Below are 17,424 nucleotides of genomic sequence, written 5' to 3'. Positions count from 1 at the left end.
TTTATTTTACTAGATTTGTTTAACATTTTCACAAGACATATATACAATATTTACATGATCTAATTAATAGTTTTACTAATTTAAATTTTCAGTATTTTTCTAATAGATTTACATAATCTATACAATATTTTACATGATATATGAATAAGGTTTAAAGGTTATGTAGAGTATTTTACACAATATAGTTCATAGTTTTACAGGATATATACATCATTTTACAATATCTATTATTATTGATGTTTACAGGTTTACAATATATAGTTCACAATTTTACAGGATATAGTTTACAATTTTACATAATATGTAGAGTGTTTTACATGATGTAGTTCACAGTTTTACAGAACCTATATGATATGCAATATTTTACAAGTTATTAATGTTTACAACATATATGCAATATTATATGATTTATTTAATAGTTTTACTGATTTAAATTTCCAGTATTTATCTAATATATTTACAGGTTCTATACAGTATTTTTCAGGATATATGAATCAGGTTTTTTAATGTTGTATAGACTATTTTACATAATATAATTCACAGTTTTAGATGATATATACAACAATTTACAATATATATTATTATTGATGTTTAAAGTTTATAGTATATAGTTCACAATTTTATAAGATATAATTTACAATTTTACATGATATGTAAAGTGTTTTACATGATACAGTTCACAGTTTTATAAACTTATTTGTTTTGTATTTTTTGCAGGATGATATTTCTAAAGAACGCATTGTTCTAGTGACAAGACTTCTAATTTATCCAAACAATACTAAACAAAGGGCTATAAAGTAAAAGCTTTTATGTTGAATAGTATGCTTGTGTGGAATGTATCAATTTGTATTTAGAATGTTATTGTTTGTTTTTGCTACTATTGAACAATGGCATTTTCAATAGTGACAGTTTATGCTTGTAAACAGTTACTAATGTTTAACAATGTGGTTGTGGATAGTTGATGTATTGATGTTTTATAGTTTGCATCTGTTAGTTTTACTGTTTACATATTTTAAATTTATAGTATTAAAGTTTGCAGTGTGTTTATCTCACTTTTATAGTGTTTTAGGTTTCAAATTTACAGTTTTATAGTTTGCATATGTTAGTTTTATAGTTTACATTTGAGAATTTTACAATATTGAAGTTCTATAGATTGCATCTGTATGTTATACAGTATGTATAGTGTTAATTTACAGGATATAGATGCATATATAAATATTAATAATTGAAGAAAAAAATTATGAATTTTTTTTCAAAAAAAATAAAATTAATTTTAATTTCGAGAAAGAAAAAATAATTTTGCATAATTTCCGAAATTATTTTGAAAAACTGCAAGTTTGAGAAGTCCAGTTATAAAATGTTCTACAAAGTTTTAAAACTGTCATTAACTGTAAGTTAGAGAAGTACATTAAGTGATCCTGCAACAAGTACAGTTAGTTTGACAAGTTGTGCAAGTTACAAGTACACAAAGTGATTCTGCCGCATGTTAGAATTTTAAAGTGCGTTTTGTATATGATTTGTTATATGATATTACAGTATAAAATTAAAATTTTACAATATTTGTACAAATCAAATGATAATTTTTTTGTAAAAAAACTGTGGACAATTAGACGCTTCCAATATTCCAATACAGTAAATAATCTAAACTCCTGTAATATTGTATGTGATGCGTCCGATAATTAATTTTCATGAACTATATTCTAAATAATTTTGATAATTCTTTATGAACTTCACATGCAACTTAAAATATACATCTATCTATTGTTGATGCATGCTTATTTTTAAGATCAATGCATTATTTAAGACAACTGTTGACAATTAACACATAATTTTGACTTGAACCAAAATGCATTTTAACAGTTGTCAAAATTAATCTTTCAAATTTATTTTTCAAACTACTAAATAAACAGTATAAGAACTATTTAGAAAATAAGACTACTACATATAATATTCCTTTAGATTATCTTCTAAAGATGATCTTGGGGCAAATCCAACTACAGAAATTGGCACGTTTAATAGCAGTATACAGGCATCTTTTTAAACAAAGAACTACTATTTGGAAACATTTTTCTAGAAATTTGAAGTTGTGATGTTACTAAAAAAAATAGAGTAAAAAAAAGTGATGCTATCCGAAAAACCATATTTAAGAAAAATATACATGTTGGATCGATGAAAATCTCATTCTTTCAAGAAGTCCTTCATTTCATTGTAACGAACGAAATTTTGTAAAAAAGGAAAACAATGAAGTTAAACCAACAACTTGAGAAATTGAGACAGATATTTTACAATAAAGCCAACAACGAGATGATCCCAAAGCCACGCTTTCAAGCAAGATAATTGTATATCTGAGGATTGCTTTTATCTCTCTCCATGTATTCTCGGTCAATCAGGCTTTCTATTCTTTTCTTGATATCTGCTGGCTTTATTGGGAACTTGAGCTGAATAACAAAAAATATAGATTTAAACCAACTGGCAATAGAGGAGACAAATCCATAGAAATTGGAATAATGAAAGTTTTTGTCATATACCTGCTGGAATAGCTCAGTTATTAAAAGTGTGTGGCTGAGAACTTTCCTGGTCTTCATGATACGAACAATAGCTGCATCAACCTACATGAGAAAAAAGTAAAATGAATTAACCAATAGTAGTTAACATCTCCTTTTCAATTTTCGTGGCAATGTCATTAATTACCCTTGAGATCCTCATAATATCAGGATGTACCCAAGGAACAGAAAATAACTTTAAAGTTGGAATTAGATGAAGAGCCAACCCCACAACCTATATATATATATGAGTTGGGCTATTGTGCTTCATGAAGTAAAACTGTTTTATTTCACGCTCATATCATTAATTCTAAAGCTCAAAAAGTCGATCCAAACAGTTCATAATGATCTTCATATTGACATGTACATGGAAACAAAATTTTACATTTTTTGGAAACTTTTTACTATTTTTAAAAAAAAATACAAAATCACTGTTTTTCAGAAAATTCTGGACAGTAAAAAAAAAAGTGATTTTCAGAAATTCTTAAAAAATAGTAAAAAAATTTAAAAAAATGTAAAATTTGGTCTCCAAGCACATTTTAATATGGAAATCATGTTGAATGGTTCGGATTGACTTTTTGGACTTCGGATTTGAAAATATGGGCGTGAACCTTTACTTCATGAAGCAAAATAGCCCAACTATATATAGTTGGCCTATGTGCATTGCAATGTATAGGTCCTCTTGTACATTGGATTGTAAACCGTTGGATTCGAAGTTCAAATAGTCGATCTAAATGGCTCAAAAATTTCTGAACCATAGAAAAACAATGATTTTCAAAAATTCTAAAAAAATGTAAAAAAATAGCAAACATTTTAATATGGATATCAAATTGAACGGTTTGGATCAGTTGTTTGGAAATCAAAACCAACGATTTTGTAGTCCAATGTACAAGAGGACCTATACATTGCAATGCACCATAGCCCAACTATAGATGAGTTGGACTATGGTGCATTGCAATGTATAGACCCTCTTGTACATTGGACTACAAAATCGTTGGTTTTGATTTTCAAACAACCGATCCAAACCGTTCAATTTGATATCCATATCAAAATGTGCTTGGGGACCAAATTTTACATTTTTTCTAAATTGTTTGCTGTTTTTTTAGAATTTTTGAAAATCGTTGTTTTTCTATGGTCCGGAAATTTCTGAAAATTAGCGATTTTCAAGAATTCTAAACAAATAGTAAAAAATTTCCAAAAAATATAAAATTTGGTCTCCAAGCACATTTTAATATGGATAATATGTTGAGCCATTTAGATCGACCGTTTGAACTTCAAAACCAACGGTTTACAGTCCAATGTACAAGAAGGCATATACATTGCAATACACCCTAGCCCAACTCTATATATGTATATATTATTTGAAGCTACTGACATGAACCATAAGAAGGCAAGATTTTATCAGTGTTTAATTTTTACTTTCTACAACTCCCAACTCCAGGTTAACAACTATATATATATTGACAAGATGCCAAGGCTCTTATGAAAAACCTGGTATTGACGGTCCTGGAATACTCTCTCAGTTGTGCTTGTGTTTTCTTCTACAGTCTCTTTCATTTGGATAGCATTCACCTGCAAGGTCCCATGTAAGTCCCTTTTTCATATTGTGACACAAAGGTTCAACATTTTCAAAAACCTACCATAAGGACCAATTTCATCAAACTATTTACTCCTCTTACATAAATACACAGAAAACCAATATACAAATGTGCAGAGCAGGCTTCACTTAATTTGATAGCCAAGATGGCACTGATGCCATACAGTCGGTTAAGTATGAACTTTGCAATGGAAACAGTTGTCAGGTGCTCTGAATACTTCAGTAAAATCATGGCTGTCAATCTCATGCGGTTCGGGCTGAATCTGGCTATCTTCCATTCTAATAGGAAAAATTCAGGTCAATCCTACCAGAATGCCCAAGTGCAACCGAACTTCAGTGTTTCCTTTCAGAGAAAATAGTTCTGATGCTCTGCTTACTATCTTTTTCTTTAGCTTTGATGAAAATCCTCTCCAAAAATAGAGGGAGCAGGATCAATCATGTGAAGTCACAGATGAGATCCACACTCAACTAACTGTGCTAGGAAGCCCTTTTGCTTGGAGCACATGCACAACACATTAATGCTATATAATAGCAAGGTAAAACCAAAACAAAGTACAGATTATAGCGGAATGCCCAACAATATTGAGAAGCCTGAATAAAAAACCCAGGAGGAAAATTAAAAAAAGACTTAGTAATCTTTTACCTTTATACGATACAAAGGAGCACTAAACTCTTCATTAAACACGAATGAGTCATCATCTTCTACATCCCTCCCTTTAGGAATCTGGAAGAAGAAATCAGTGGAAGTGTTAAATCTCAGCTGAACCAGGAAGGACTAAATTGCAGATAGCATTAATATTTTCATAAGCAGACATCAGAATATAGCAGGGCTGTAGTTTACAGCAAAGATGTTTTTTGCTATTATTTTTCTACAGTATGAAATATAGTATTTAAAGCAAAGACATTAATCGAAAAACATAGTGTTATGAAGTTTTCAGGGTCATGGAGTAGGAATGTGTATTCTTGAAAAGAAGGATGTAGTGGAGGGAGTTGAGAGACCTTACGATCCTTTCATAATCTGTCAAATTCTATTATGTTTTTCTACAAAATTTGGGCTTGAAAGTTATTCTAGTAAAAAAAACCAAGAAGAATAAGAAAGAAACAGAAATTCAAATTAGCCTGTCAAACCCAATGGACCTTGTAGCCTTGCAGGCCGCCATGATACCCTAATACAGCTTTTATATGTGTTATAGTGACCTCTATGGGAAAAACCGCAAACAAGTGTAAAAGACTATAACAACATTCCATTTTGCACCAGCATTGCCACTAGGGATGCAACTATAACCAGTTAACCACAAATGAACCGATAAAAGAAGTTTCAAATTTCATCTCCCACATAAAATCTCATGCAATGAAGACTGCACTACCAACTTCAGGAACAATAGGTATGCTGTAATAATAATTTTCTTCCTTTAAATTCCAACTTCTGGAAAAGTGATTGAGGCCCTCAAGCGTTATGTTTTATTTGTTTACTATTTTGGGGGGAAACATATGATAGCCCGAAACAGGGACTCAGACCTACCAACTGACCGTGAACTAAACCAATGGCTTCAGTAAACAAGTCTGCCAGAGTTGGGTCAACCCGACGCGTCAGGTCAAGAAAACCACATCTGAGGCCTCATGATGTGTGAAACAACAGGATAAAACAAAATGGTCTGATTCTGCCAAACCACAATGGAAGAAGTAAAACTTACCTAAAGAAGAAACACATAAAAATGACATATAAATGCACCTTTTGAAGAACTCTAACTTTGCCACATGCAAGTGACTGTAACGTTCTTCTCAATTCTTTATCATCTATGCTGGTTGAATCCTTTATATCTTGAAAACTGAGCCTTTGTGCATCATTAAACAGCATAAGGACAACAGTCTGTAAAAAGTCCGGACAAAAAAAAACAGAGGGAGAATCAAAGTTAATGCATGACAAAAATAATCAAATTGGCCAGTGCACCTATCGTGCCCTAACAAAGCTGACCACCATGAATATGGTTTCCCATATGGTAAGCCTGAATTTAAACCATTAACCCAACATTGCTGCAGTTCACCCTCTACTGTCAGATTAACTTCAATCCAAACCAAATTAGCCTCACCTTAATTGTGCTACCAATAGTTTAGTCCTCAATATGCAATTAAAACAATAATTAACCTAATTTTTTAGAGAAAAAAAAATAGCATATGCAAGTATCAATTAATTAACTTTTAGCATTGCAAAAAAAAAAAGGTTCGACCAAACACAAAAAAAAGCAAGACGTAAACAGAAAAAAGGGCAAAAGTAGATGCGGTACCATTGACATCACTACAGCAAAATACACACTAATCCCAAAATTAATATCATTAATTAAAATTAACCTGAAACAGTGAGACAGCTAGTTCTTTTTTCCCTTTTGGAAATTCCGCCTTTAGCACACATTGGCCTAGAGAGTTTTGCCACATCAGGCGTCTCCCACTGTGCTTGCTCAAATAGAACTCTTTGAATATGTCCTACAATGTTTTAAATCCAGGAAAAAATAATTTATTTTTTTGTGTGAAACAGGAAGAGCGAACATTAACTAGAATCTGCTCCTGTGATTTGGTACAGGGTCTGACCTGATAAACATTCAATTCATGAGGAAGCCGCACATCCATAGGTGGATATGTAGGCCAATACCTGAAAAGCAAAAAAGCATAAAATAAAATGAGGATCGATTATGGTACAATAAGGAGAATCTTATGGCTAGATAGTCAGGGAACTGGAGAGACTGGTTGCCCAACAATATAAAATTGGTATAAAACAAAATCAAGTTAGGTCTTTGGGTTGGTGCTAAATTTCCATTTCAAATTCTTTCTAGATAAACCAAGCATCACATAAAACAAGACAACATGAAAGACCACCAGAAGTCCGAATTTGGTTCTAACGCTGTAGATGCTTCAAACATACCATTACATAGGCCCTGACCCCTTACCCCTACAATACCAAAACCAAGATTGGAATATTCCATACCATGACAAATATACATTTCAGCTGGTTTACTGAAATTCAAGTTAAATGTGACAAGTTCCTGCTTATGTGATATTTCCTTCAAAAGTAACTAAGTTTTTATTTGCAATTTTGTATTGTACCACAAATTCGTCTTATTATATCATGCAGGTACATTTATTTGCCATTATTAGAATCAGAATGCATCACATTAAATCAGTAAATAATATCCTTGGTGACATTGCATATCCTTACAAAATGAATAATAAATGTACAATTAATTTGAGACCACTCACCCAGTTGTAAGCACATGAACACTCATCTCTATACCAGTTGGAAGTTTCGTTCTAGCCTGGGATGATTGCTTGAAGGATTCATTAATTTCTTTCGATAACTCAATGTCCTGAAAAGGAAATAGTGAAAGTCAAATAATTTATAGTAAAAGACTTCAGAACAGATTTAGAAAGTGGTATCCATTTAACACATAGAAATATAGTGAACACACATACGAGGAATTGAGAGTTCGAAACTGTCTATTGCTTTCTTCGATGGAAAAGGATATATATTCACAACCAATGTTAAAGATCCGTGAAGTTCAAAAATTAAACTACAGATGTGTTTTTCATCATTAGGTAGATTGTGTATCAAAGTGGGGGCAATTTTGAAAACTCGTCTCAATGCTGATATGAAAGCTTATAAAACTTATTAAATTTTGAAATCACTCAATGGATGGCTAATTGGTTTCGAAGATGCTCAATTGTTACACATAGCATGTCTAAATGATGAAGAATGTATCTACAATTGTAGTGTTTTAATTTCAAAAGGGTTTAGCCAGGTGTCAGAAGTCAGTTGTCAATATAACCTACTTTTTTTAAATACCCACATAAGGGACCGGAATTTCAATTTCTTGTTTTTGGGTGGTTATAAATCCTAGTTCATTTTGTAATATACTAGTATGACATTATAATGTATCAATAAAAAATAAATGCATACCTTGAACATTCCTTCAAGCTTGTTGGTAAATTGGCTCCCACACTCAGTTTTGAGCTGAATTAAAAAGCAAATGGTTCGAAATTAAGTTTCAGTAGAAATAATATTTGATTCAGCTCTCAGAATAAGAACAACTAATCGCATTCAAATTACCTTGGAAATCATAGACTTCTCTGCATCAATTGATGCGCTCTTTCCGAGTAGGAGCCGTTTTGCAAGATCCTTTTTGTAGAAGGCCTCAAACACATCCTTCCCCTATAGAAATATAATTGACATTTTCACAATATTCTTTTTTATTTACTAAAAACCACGAGCTGATTAGAACATGTTGAATCACATGAACTACATGCACCAGCTTGTGCAGTACTAATGGTCCCCCAAGTTCACCAGCTTAGGCCTATTTAGAGTATCTTTCATTCAATTGGATACAAGTTGGAGTTTAGTTGAAGTTTGATCAAGGTATAGTTGCAAGCAAAAGTATTTTTCCTGAGAAAAAGTGGCACATATTACCACCAATTCCATTTTAACTGCAACCAGGAGTTCACTGCAAGAGCTAATTTGAAATATCTGGAATCACCGTTAATCTAAATCTTAATTACAAACTACAAATTAGTAATTTGTCAAATACTTACTTGGATAAATCTGAATAAAACCAAAACTTTGTCAAGTGTGCCCTCCAACTCCTCCTCTGAAGTGCCTTTATTCCCAGCACGAAGCTTCTCATCAAGAAACTTAGCAATAAGCTCAGCAGGTCTATTCTGTTATCAGAGAAATGTAGCACATTAGTAATCAAGAAACCAGACTTCAATACTCCGGCTCCTTCATGCAATGGTAAAATATTTACATAAGGCGCATGAAATTAGAATGAAGCGCAAAATCAAATAAGGGAACCCAGAATATTGGCACGAACTTCAGAAGATGAGATGTGAAGACAACTTCAGAGTACTTTAACAAGAACTAAAAAGCTGGTGAAGATAATTCTTTTTCACCCCCCATGTTCAATTCCTGAATTTCTAGGATTTCCAGTTACCAGTTCAATTGCCACCAAAACCAAGAATTCAGTGCCATTGTGAACAAGTATGGTACAACCTTGACAATTAGTTTGATTTCCTTAAGACCTCTACAGTTTCTTCTTGATTTCTTATGATTAAAGGTATATCAAAGTAAATACGTCATCACCTGACGAAGATTGATGAGATGCTCAAAAGAATCCTTGATGGTATTGGAGAAGGCATCATTCTTAAAAAAGCTCTGCTCCCAAATCATGTCCAGAGAGGCTTTGAATTCCAGTAAAAAGGGGACCAACTCCTTGTCCTTCTCTTCATCCGTGATGATGCCTTGGCCAGTGCCCCTGATATATGAGCTCAATGCTTGCCTCACCAACTCAAGTGCATTGACCCTCTGGAAAAGAGTGTACATCCTTTGGAGGTCTTTAACTCGCTTTGCCTCCATAAGCAGAACAAATCCCTGGTAAGGAAGTTAAGCATGTGTTAGAGGACTGGAAAAATAAACAAATATCAACGAGCCAAGATTAAAACCAGTACATCTCCCATGGACATCAGACAATCATATTTCCACCATAATTATTCCAAGAATATTTACCATGATCATTCCAAGAACATTTGCTATACAATAAAAGCATTAATAAACGAAGTCTACAGAGAAAAAACGCATACATAAAAACAGAAAAAAGATTATATATATATATATAGAGAGAGAGAGAGAGAGAATGGCTAAGCTCAAATTGTTTGTTCCTGAGTCTCGGTTCTCCAATTTCTGAAGTTCAAACGGCTGATCCAAACCGTTAGATGTTTAATCTATATTAAAATGTGCTTGGAGACAAAATTTTATATTTTCTGGAATTTTTTTACTATTTATTAAGATAGTTTGAAAGTCGCTGTTTTTTTATGATGCAGAATTTTAATAAAAACAGCGATTTTCAAACCATCTTAATAAATAGTAAAAAAATTTCAAAAAATATAAAATTTTGTCTCCAAGCACATTTTAATATAGATTAAACATCTAACGGTTTGGATCGGCCGTTTGAACTTCGGAAATCGGAGAACCGTGTTGTTTGTTCCTAAACTCCAGGAACAAACGATTTGAGCTTAGCCATTCTCTCTCTCTCTCTCTATATATATATGAGGAGGGATCAAGTTACAACAATTTTTGAGTTACAACAAGTTACCACAACCATTTTCTACATTTTCAAAGCCCAAATCGTCGATCCAAACCGTTAGATGCGATTTCTACAATAAAATGTGCTTGGAGACCAAATTTTACATTTTTTGAAATTTTTTTACTGTTTATTAAGATGGGTACAAAATTCAGTGGTCTGAATTTGACTAGTTTTTGTACTCATCTTAATAAATAGTAAAAAAATTCCAAAAAATGTAAAATTTGGTCACCAAGCACATTTTATTGTAGAGATCACATCCAACGGTTTGGATCGACGATTTGGACTTTGAAAATGTAGAAAATGGTTGTGGTAACTTGTTGTAACTTGATCTCTCCTCTATATATATATATATATATAAAAAGTAAAATTGTGTACACTTCAGAATTCACAATTTTAGTAGTTTCAGAATCCACAGCTAGCTGGCACAGTAATCCCTATATCCACACCTACGGATTACTGTGCTAGCTACTATGAAGTTCGTTTTAGAGATGGTATCCAAGTTAAAGAACATAACCCTATGGGTCAACACAACAGAAAAATGGAATCATATGCAAAATGAAAGCAAGCATAGTCATGTAGTCAAATTGTCCTTCAAATTTCACTCATTTACCATTATGATCCTTATTCCATTTTGTACCAAATTTGTCCTGCCTTGAGAAGAAGAATATTTTTATCTATCCCAGTGTCATTTTACCATTGCAAATAATGTTATGTAGTCACAAAAGAAATGCAGATGATGTGGATACTATTGTTACCAGCCTTACATATCAGTTTAATGGATACTCCAGCATCAACATATGTTCCACTATGAATTAATTCCTCCCGTTAGATATAATCATGATATAGATGTTAATGTAAAATTTCCTTCTAATTAACTAAGCAAAAAATAGTAGGTCCAATTCGGTACAAAATAGGAAACAAGGGATATGTTTTTTCTGAGGGATACTTAAATGACTAAATGTGTATTTTACTCAACAAGAAGAACTACAAAAGACACCAGAAAAATTTACCAATACAGCACTACATAGAATGCTGTACAGCATCCAGAACCAGTACTGAAATTCTGAAGTGCATAAAAAGAGTGACAGGACTATCACCTTTTCAAGAATTGCAGAAGTATGTCGTTCCAGTAGTTGCTTCTCAGCTGTTGCAATTAATGGTTTCCTTGTGTTTGCCTCAAGGTAGAGAATGCACCTCTCATGCTCTTCATGTAATCTCATCTGTATACATTCAGCAAACACTCCTGAGTTGTGATGCAGATGATAGTTTTAATATGGATAATGCAACTGTTATCATATGATAAGGACACATAATTTCTAAACCTAAAGAAATGTCAAAATCCAAAAAAGGATAAAAAATTATTCTAAACGAAGACAGTTTCCCATAGCACCTAGAGACTATAATTAACTATGCTACCAAATATCACATTTCCTGGTTATAAATTATAAATCAATTTGAACTATTAAATTGATACTGTAGCATATACCAATAAATATTACAAGAACCATTTTTCTTTATTTCAAAAAACATATTTTCTGATGTAGTCTAGAATAGTTAAGCAATACGGGGAAATTGCTCACAAAAGTTGTACTAAATAGCACTAACTGATGCGGAAACAGTAAGATCCCATTGAAAAACAGTGCAAGCATGTACAAATCAACCTTATGGGTTCAAAAGTGATTATATTCACTAAAATGAAGCTAGTAGAATCATTACAGACCCAAAATAGTTGATGCCAAACCAAAATCAGGGTTAGTCACCCAGATAAAGAGTATATAAGCTGCCATACCCACATCATATATGCATCCGATATAGATATGAGCACAATAAGGGTCTGATTCATATCTGATATACGCCATCAGACTACCACAATATTTTAAAATAAATTTTTTGTAAGCAGCAGCCAAAAGATACAGGATGAGGCTTAAACAGCCACAGGAACCCATGCTTCCTAAAAGAGTACCTCCATTTTCTCAAGGTTCCTGCAGTTCATGGGGCTAAAGAAGTGCATGGAGATGGAGAATGTTCTGAATCTGAACTTTCTTCATCTTTTCCTACTGCCTTTTGTGATATTCCCAAACAGAACTTCAAACTTCAGGTTATTTAAAATAAAATAAAAAACAGAGAACAAGATTTTATTTTTGACCCCTAAAATTTATGTAATTATATTTCTCTCTGTTTTATTCTCTAATTGTTACAAGATAAAATACATTGGCTCATAACTTTGAAAATTATTAAAATAGTTGTCTAGTAAAAAGTCTTATACCAACCTTGAAAGTATGCACATTCTTTTTTTTTTCAAGAAAAACATTATTATATGTATCTCTTTCAAAATAAGAACCCTACTTTCATGTTTTTATAATTTATTATTTGCTATATTCTAATGAAATTTAATATTCATGAACAAACCTAGCAATATAAAATATAATAATTGCTTTAGTATCTGTGCACCATAGGTAACCGGTACATCCATCAGAAATTTCAGCATGCTAACGAAAACTGAAACTCTTTACAGTTACTATCCCTGATGCATTGTAAAAGAAAAAGGGGGGAAAAGGCAGAATTGAAAACAATATGCTAGAGAAAAGCAAACCAAAACAACCTCAACATGCTTTAAATAGTCAGGGATGTCAGACTGTTGCATGTACTTGATGCCTTCAGTGGTATAAAACTCAGAAGTGCACTCGAGGAATGTTTTTTCAAAGCTCTCACTATAGACTCCAAGTGCTGTAAACATTTTTAGTAAGTGGCTAAGCAATGTCCTGTCGACTGCTTCGCCGAGCCTGTTCAGAGCAGTATGAAACCAAAGAAGTTGAAAATATGATAGCCAGAGCTACTGTAATATGATTTAATTATTTTGGTTTAACTCTCTGCCCTGCATTAGTTCTTTATTTTTTCCTTGGTCTGTTCAGTACTTGCATGATTCTTGACGGATTGAGGCATATTGTGTTAGAGGTTAATTGCAAGTCTAATGGTCGGTTGGGGGAATTTTCATATTGAAATTACTAAACAATGCAGATAGATAGAGGGTTGGTACATAACTGATAATTACATACAAGGCATTCAGTACAATTTCAATCAAGTTTTTGAACAGTATACACCCATACCATTTGACCACTTCTCACCTCATTTGTTTGTCACGACTTGCCAGGGCTTAATTGCACATTTGAGGACAGACTTAAAGCAAACCAAGTGAACCAAGGCTTGATGGAAATCTAACCAAGCAAGTTAGGATAAATTAAGGGAATTAAATTAATCATGTCTTAAATTTCAAGCGAAGTACCAATACCTCTCAGACTCAATTAATCTCAAGATACCAGTAACTGTTTTGTGTTCAACTCCTGGCGCAATCGAGAGATGCTTTCTAAACAATTGCAATCCCATGTCCCAAACTGAACAAATATTTGGTGTAAGCTTCACGTATTTCCGGTCAAGAACCAAAGTAATGCCTCGAACGATCAGCATTTGGTCACAAAAATCCTGCCATGCTTTCTGCACCAGAGTCAGAAATACCACCAAATCAGGGCTCTGGCTGACTAGTGCTGACAACTTGGCAGAAATATGCACTTCGCATTCTTTTTGGATCCTTTCGTACAGCTTACCACCCATTCCGTGTATGAAGAGGTTCTCGGTAGCCTATCACGAAAAGCAAAGTTATTTCTCTTTTATAGGTTCTTTTCCATAGCTGACAACTTCGCATTCTTTTTGCTGGTATGGTTTTGGCAGAAGTTCAATTTTCTGCCTGGTGTTCAAAGGTTTCTTTATCATTAAAACTATGTGACTGAACCCGTCAAAATTCCGGGCTAATTTTCAAGAAGTTTCTTTATTAATAGAACTGTATGATTGGATTTGAGCTAGATTAAGATGCACAAGTTTTTGAGAAAACAAGTCAATCAAAACAACCCAAAATACTGGTATTATATTTTACCAATGACAAACTGATCATGCCTCATACATTAAGTACCAATGTGCCATCACCAATAGTTTCAGGATTTTAATGGGATGTATTAGCCTTTCTTTAACTCGCCAAATTATATTTACATACATCTTAATATTCAAAACAAAAATACCTGGTAAAGATCTTCCTTCAAATATAACGTGGGCTTCTTCATAAATATTGCTTCTATGGCATCCTTTAGGGTTGCCCATGTGTTCTCCTCGAAGTCAGCCGGCACCTTTGGCTGACCTAAAATAGAACCAAAAAGTTTGCACCTTTATGAAACTAGATAAAAAAAATATAGAAGGTTGAACAAAAATACACAGCTAGATGGAATAACTGCTGTTACCAAAGATGCCTGTGATGGTCTAATTTCATTTGTCTCCAGCATTTGTACCATAAAATATTGGTAGTCAACCTTGAGCCTTTTCTGTTCACTTCTTTTATGTCTAATATGGGTTCTCAGTCAGGAACAGGAGAACCACTGAAGATTGATCATTTAGGTGTGAATGAATGAACAAAATAACTGTAAATAACTATACCAGCACACTTGTTGCATACTGAACCAGTGAGGTACTGTACCATAAGTACCAGTCAACTAAATGTTGACAAGTTCTTGATTGATTGCTTTTGAACTAGAGTTCAAGATGACAACATAAGCCTTTGTAGATTGATCGAAACATAAAAAAAAAAAAAAAAGCAATTCTCAATTGACCAAAACATGCTTAACAGGAAAATTATTTTCTCATTGGAAATTCACCTTCTGGTTTGCTACCCATCCTCAATAACCCTTTCTAAAGAAAATGATAAAGATTGTAGAACTCCTTATTTTCATTATCTCTTATGGACGGATTAATAAACAGTTTTATCTTTGAAAATGCTTAAATTGACTTACTCTCTTTACTACCGGATCCAGTGATGTCTGCTGCATCGCGCCTTCATCGTAATTAAATGTAAAAAATTGCTTTGGGGCTTCAGAATGCATTTTAGCTATATATTTATTTGACAGTGTAGTGGTTTTCATTTGAATGGAAATCGGTGGGAATCCCCACTTCTTTAAAACCAAAAAAGAAATATTTGACAGAGTGTGAGTGTATCTGTGTGCATGGGTGGGGGGTAGAGAGAGCTGATACCTTTATGCATTTTAATAACCAATTTCTTCTTAGAGCCAGCAGGCTGGGGAGGGGTGGCCTTCTTCCTAAACAGATTGGCTGCTACACCTGTACTCGCCCCAGTGCCCGTGGTGAGCGTATCATGTTCGTCCACTAACATGGAATCCTCCGCCGGTGCGGTCCCCACAGCAGGTGAGGTTCCCAGTGCCAGTCCATTCTTCTCCCCGCCACCACACTGCTGGGACTTCGATTTCTTGTTCATGGCAGTTCCGGACGAGGAGGCTGAGGCACTGGAGCAGGATAAGGGTCGCTTAGCGTGAGTCATCCAATTAGCAACCCAAGCGCATGGCGGAGGGTTTGAACCAGGGGAGGGGGGAAGTAGAGAGGGGCGAGAGGTAGCAGCTTCGAGGGGGGGGGGGGGGGGGGGGGGGGGAAGAGGTGGCTCGATTCGATCGGCGTTCTTATTAGTTATTACGAGAGCGAGATGGTCTGGATTCTAAAACATCCACGGTTGCATACTGACAGTGACGTGGCCTGATTTCGATGGTTCTCGGAGTGAGGTTTGATCGGACAAATGTTCTAGTAAAATTTTGCGTAGGAAAAGAAGTGCGGTTTACTTTACGAGGGGAAGGGAATGGGTTCGGTCGGGCTGACCCACATCAGGGAGAAAGGCAAGAGACATTGGCGGCTGATTGAGGTTCCTCCGAGTCCGATACAGGTTTTCGGATTAATTCCGCTGATTGGCGATGGCGTATTGGACATCGGCCGCTGAATGGCGATGGCCCGTTGTATAACTCTAATAGTAGGCCGTGCTTTTCAGGCCGTAGTAAAATTTTCACAAGCGTTAGTGGGGATCGGCTCTTTTAGTTTTATTTCATTCGGAGTCGGAGCAAAATAGGCCGATATTTTTATTTTTACTCATTTTTAAAAATATTTTAATAAAAATAACCAGAATTTTGAAAAAAAAATTAAAAATATTCAAACCGTGGAAAAAATCTACGATTCCGAATTAGTGGAAAAAATTCACTGTCCGGAATTTAAATTCAGAACGATGGAAAAAATTCACAGCCCGGAATTTAAATTCAGAACCGTGGAAAAAATCCACGACCCGAAATTTAAATTCAGAACCGTGGAAAAAATCTACAACCCGGAATTTTTATTCCAAACCATGGAAAAATTCCACGACCCAACCGTCTTTTTTTTTTTTAGTTTTTTTTAGTTCTTATCATTTTATGTTAGTATTTATACAACAAAATAACACTACACTAAAACAACAACAAAAAATAACAACCAAAAATAAAGAATAACGAAAACACAAAAATCACTTGTTAAGTCCGCAAAGTTAAACAAGAAAATAAAATTAAGAACAACAATACAACATGCTTTAAAAATAACAAAAATAAGAAAATTAAATAGAATAAAAAAACTAAATGCATTGCAATAAATATGGTTAAAAAATAAATCCACGGCCCGAAAATTTTATTCCAAACCGTGGAAAAAATTCACGGCCCAGCCGTTTTTTTTTTTTTGCACTATAAATAGGCCTTATTTAGTTGGTTTTTTGCACTATAAATAGGCATGATTCAGTTTGTTTGGAATTTAGATTAGTTTGAATTATTAAGTTAGAGATTTGTATGAATTTTATTTGTATGTGTTGACAGTTGACAATTTCATTCTGAAAATCATGAAAATTGACCGACATACAGTCTTGACATCGTAGAACAAGACTGTGAAGTTTCATACAAAATCTCTAAACAGATCGTGATATATCATTTCTAAAAAATTGCCCGAACTGCTAAAGGAGTGTTTCTGAGCTCAAATTTGCACCTTTGGTTAACATATCAAAACATCTTCAAAAATCATGAAAATTGACCGAAAAGCAGTCTTAACATCGTAGAACAAGAGTGTGAAATTTCATATAAAATATCCAAACAGATCGTGAGATAAGTGTTCTTAAAAATTGCCTGAACTGCTAAAGGAGTGCTTTTGAGTCCAACTTTGCACGTCTGGTTAACATAGCAAAACATCTTCAAAAATCATGAAAATTGAGCTACATGCGGTCTTGATATCGTAGAATAAGACTATGAATTTTCATACAAAATCTCCGAAC

General features: G+C 33.8%; 1 protein-coding gene across 2 annotated transcripts; it reads right to left on the bottom strand.

Moving 5' to 3' along the window:
- Window positions 1-2,065: 2,065 nt before the first annotated feature.
- On the bottom strand, window positions 2,066-15,848 carry CUL4 (cullin4). Of its 2 annotated transcripts, XM_078306316.1 has the most exons (18): window positions 15,336-15,466; window positions 15,098-15,192; window positions 14,336-14,451; window positions 13,555-13,901; window positions 12,868-13,048; window positions 11,363-11,485; window positions 9,266-9,553; window positions 8,719-8,844; window positions 8,240-8,341; window positions 8,090-8,143; window positions 7,393-7,499; window positions 6,727-6,787; window positions 6,490-6,621; window positions 5,873-6,010; window positions 4,784-4,864; window positions 4,035-4,115; window positions 2,529-2,609; window positions 2,066-2,438 (listed from the first exon to the last, which is right to left on the bottom strand). In XM_078306316.1, exons 3-18 carry the CDS (start codon window positions 14,375-14,377, stop codon window positions 2,325-2,327), a joined length of 2,058 nt encoding a protein of 685 aa, XP_078162442.1. In that variant the 5' UTR covers window positions 14,378-14,451; window positions 15,098-15,192; window positions 15,336-15,466; the 3' UTR covers window positions 2,066-2,324. The 2 variants fall into 2 exon arrangements, with proteins under 2 accessions (XP_078162442.1, XP_078162441.1); XM_078306315.1 differs by lacking the exon at window positions 15,098-15,192 and having other exon boundaries at window positions 15,336-15,848.
- Window positions 15,849-17,424: the final 1,576 nt, after the last annotated feature.

Source organism: Carex rostrata, chromosome 8, assembly GCF_964058835.1.
Source record: "Carex rostrata chromosome 8, lpCarRost1.2, whole genome shotgun sequence".
Lineage (NCBI taxonomy): Eukaryota > Viridiplantae > Streptophyta > Magnoliopsida > Poales > Cyperaceae > Carex > Carex rostrata.
Note: the sequence above shows the minus strand (reverse complement) of the source record. Positions and strands in the feature narration are given on the sequence as shown.

Coding starts and splice junctions, on each gene's coding strand:
- CUL4 (XM_078306315.1), bottom strand. CDS start 15,639: ATGACTCACGCTAAGCGACCCTTATCCTGCTCCAGTGCCTCAGCCTCC. Junction 7,500..8,089: donor AGCTTGAAGGAATGTTCAAG/GTATGCATTTAT, acceptor TTTCCTTTTCAG/GACATTGAGTTATCGAAAGA. Junction 2,610..4,034: donor TCCAGGACCGTCAATACCAG/GTTTTTCATAAG, acceptor TTTCTCATGTAG/GTTGATGCAGCTATTGTTCG.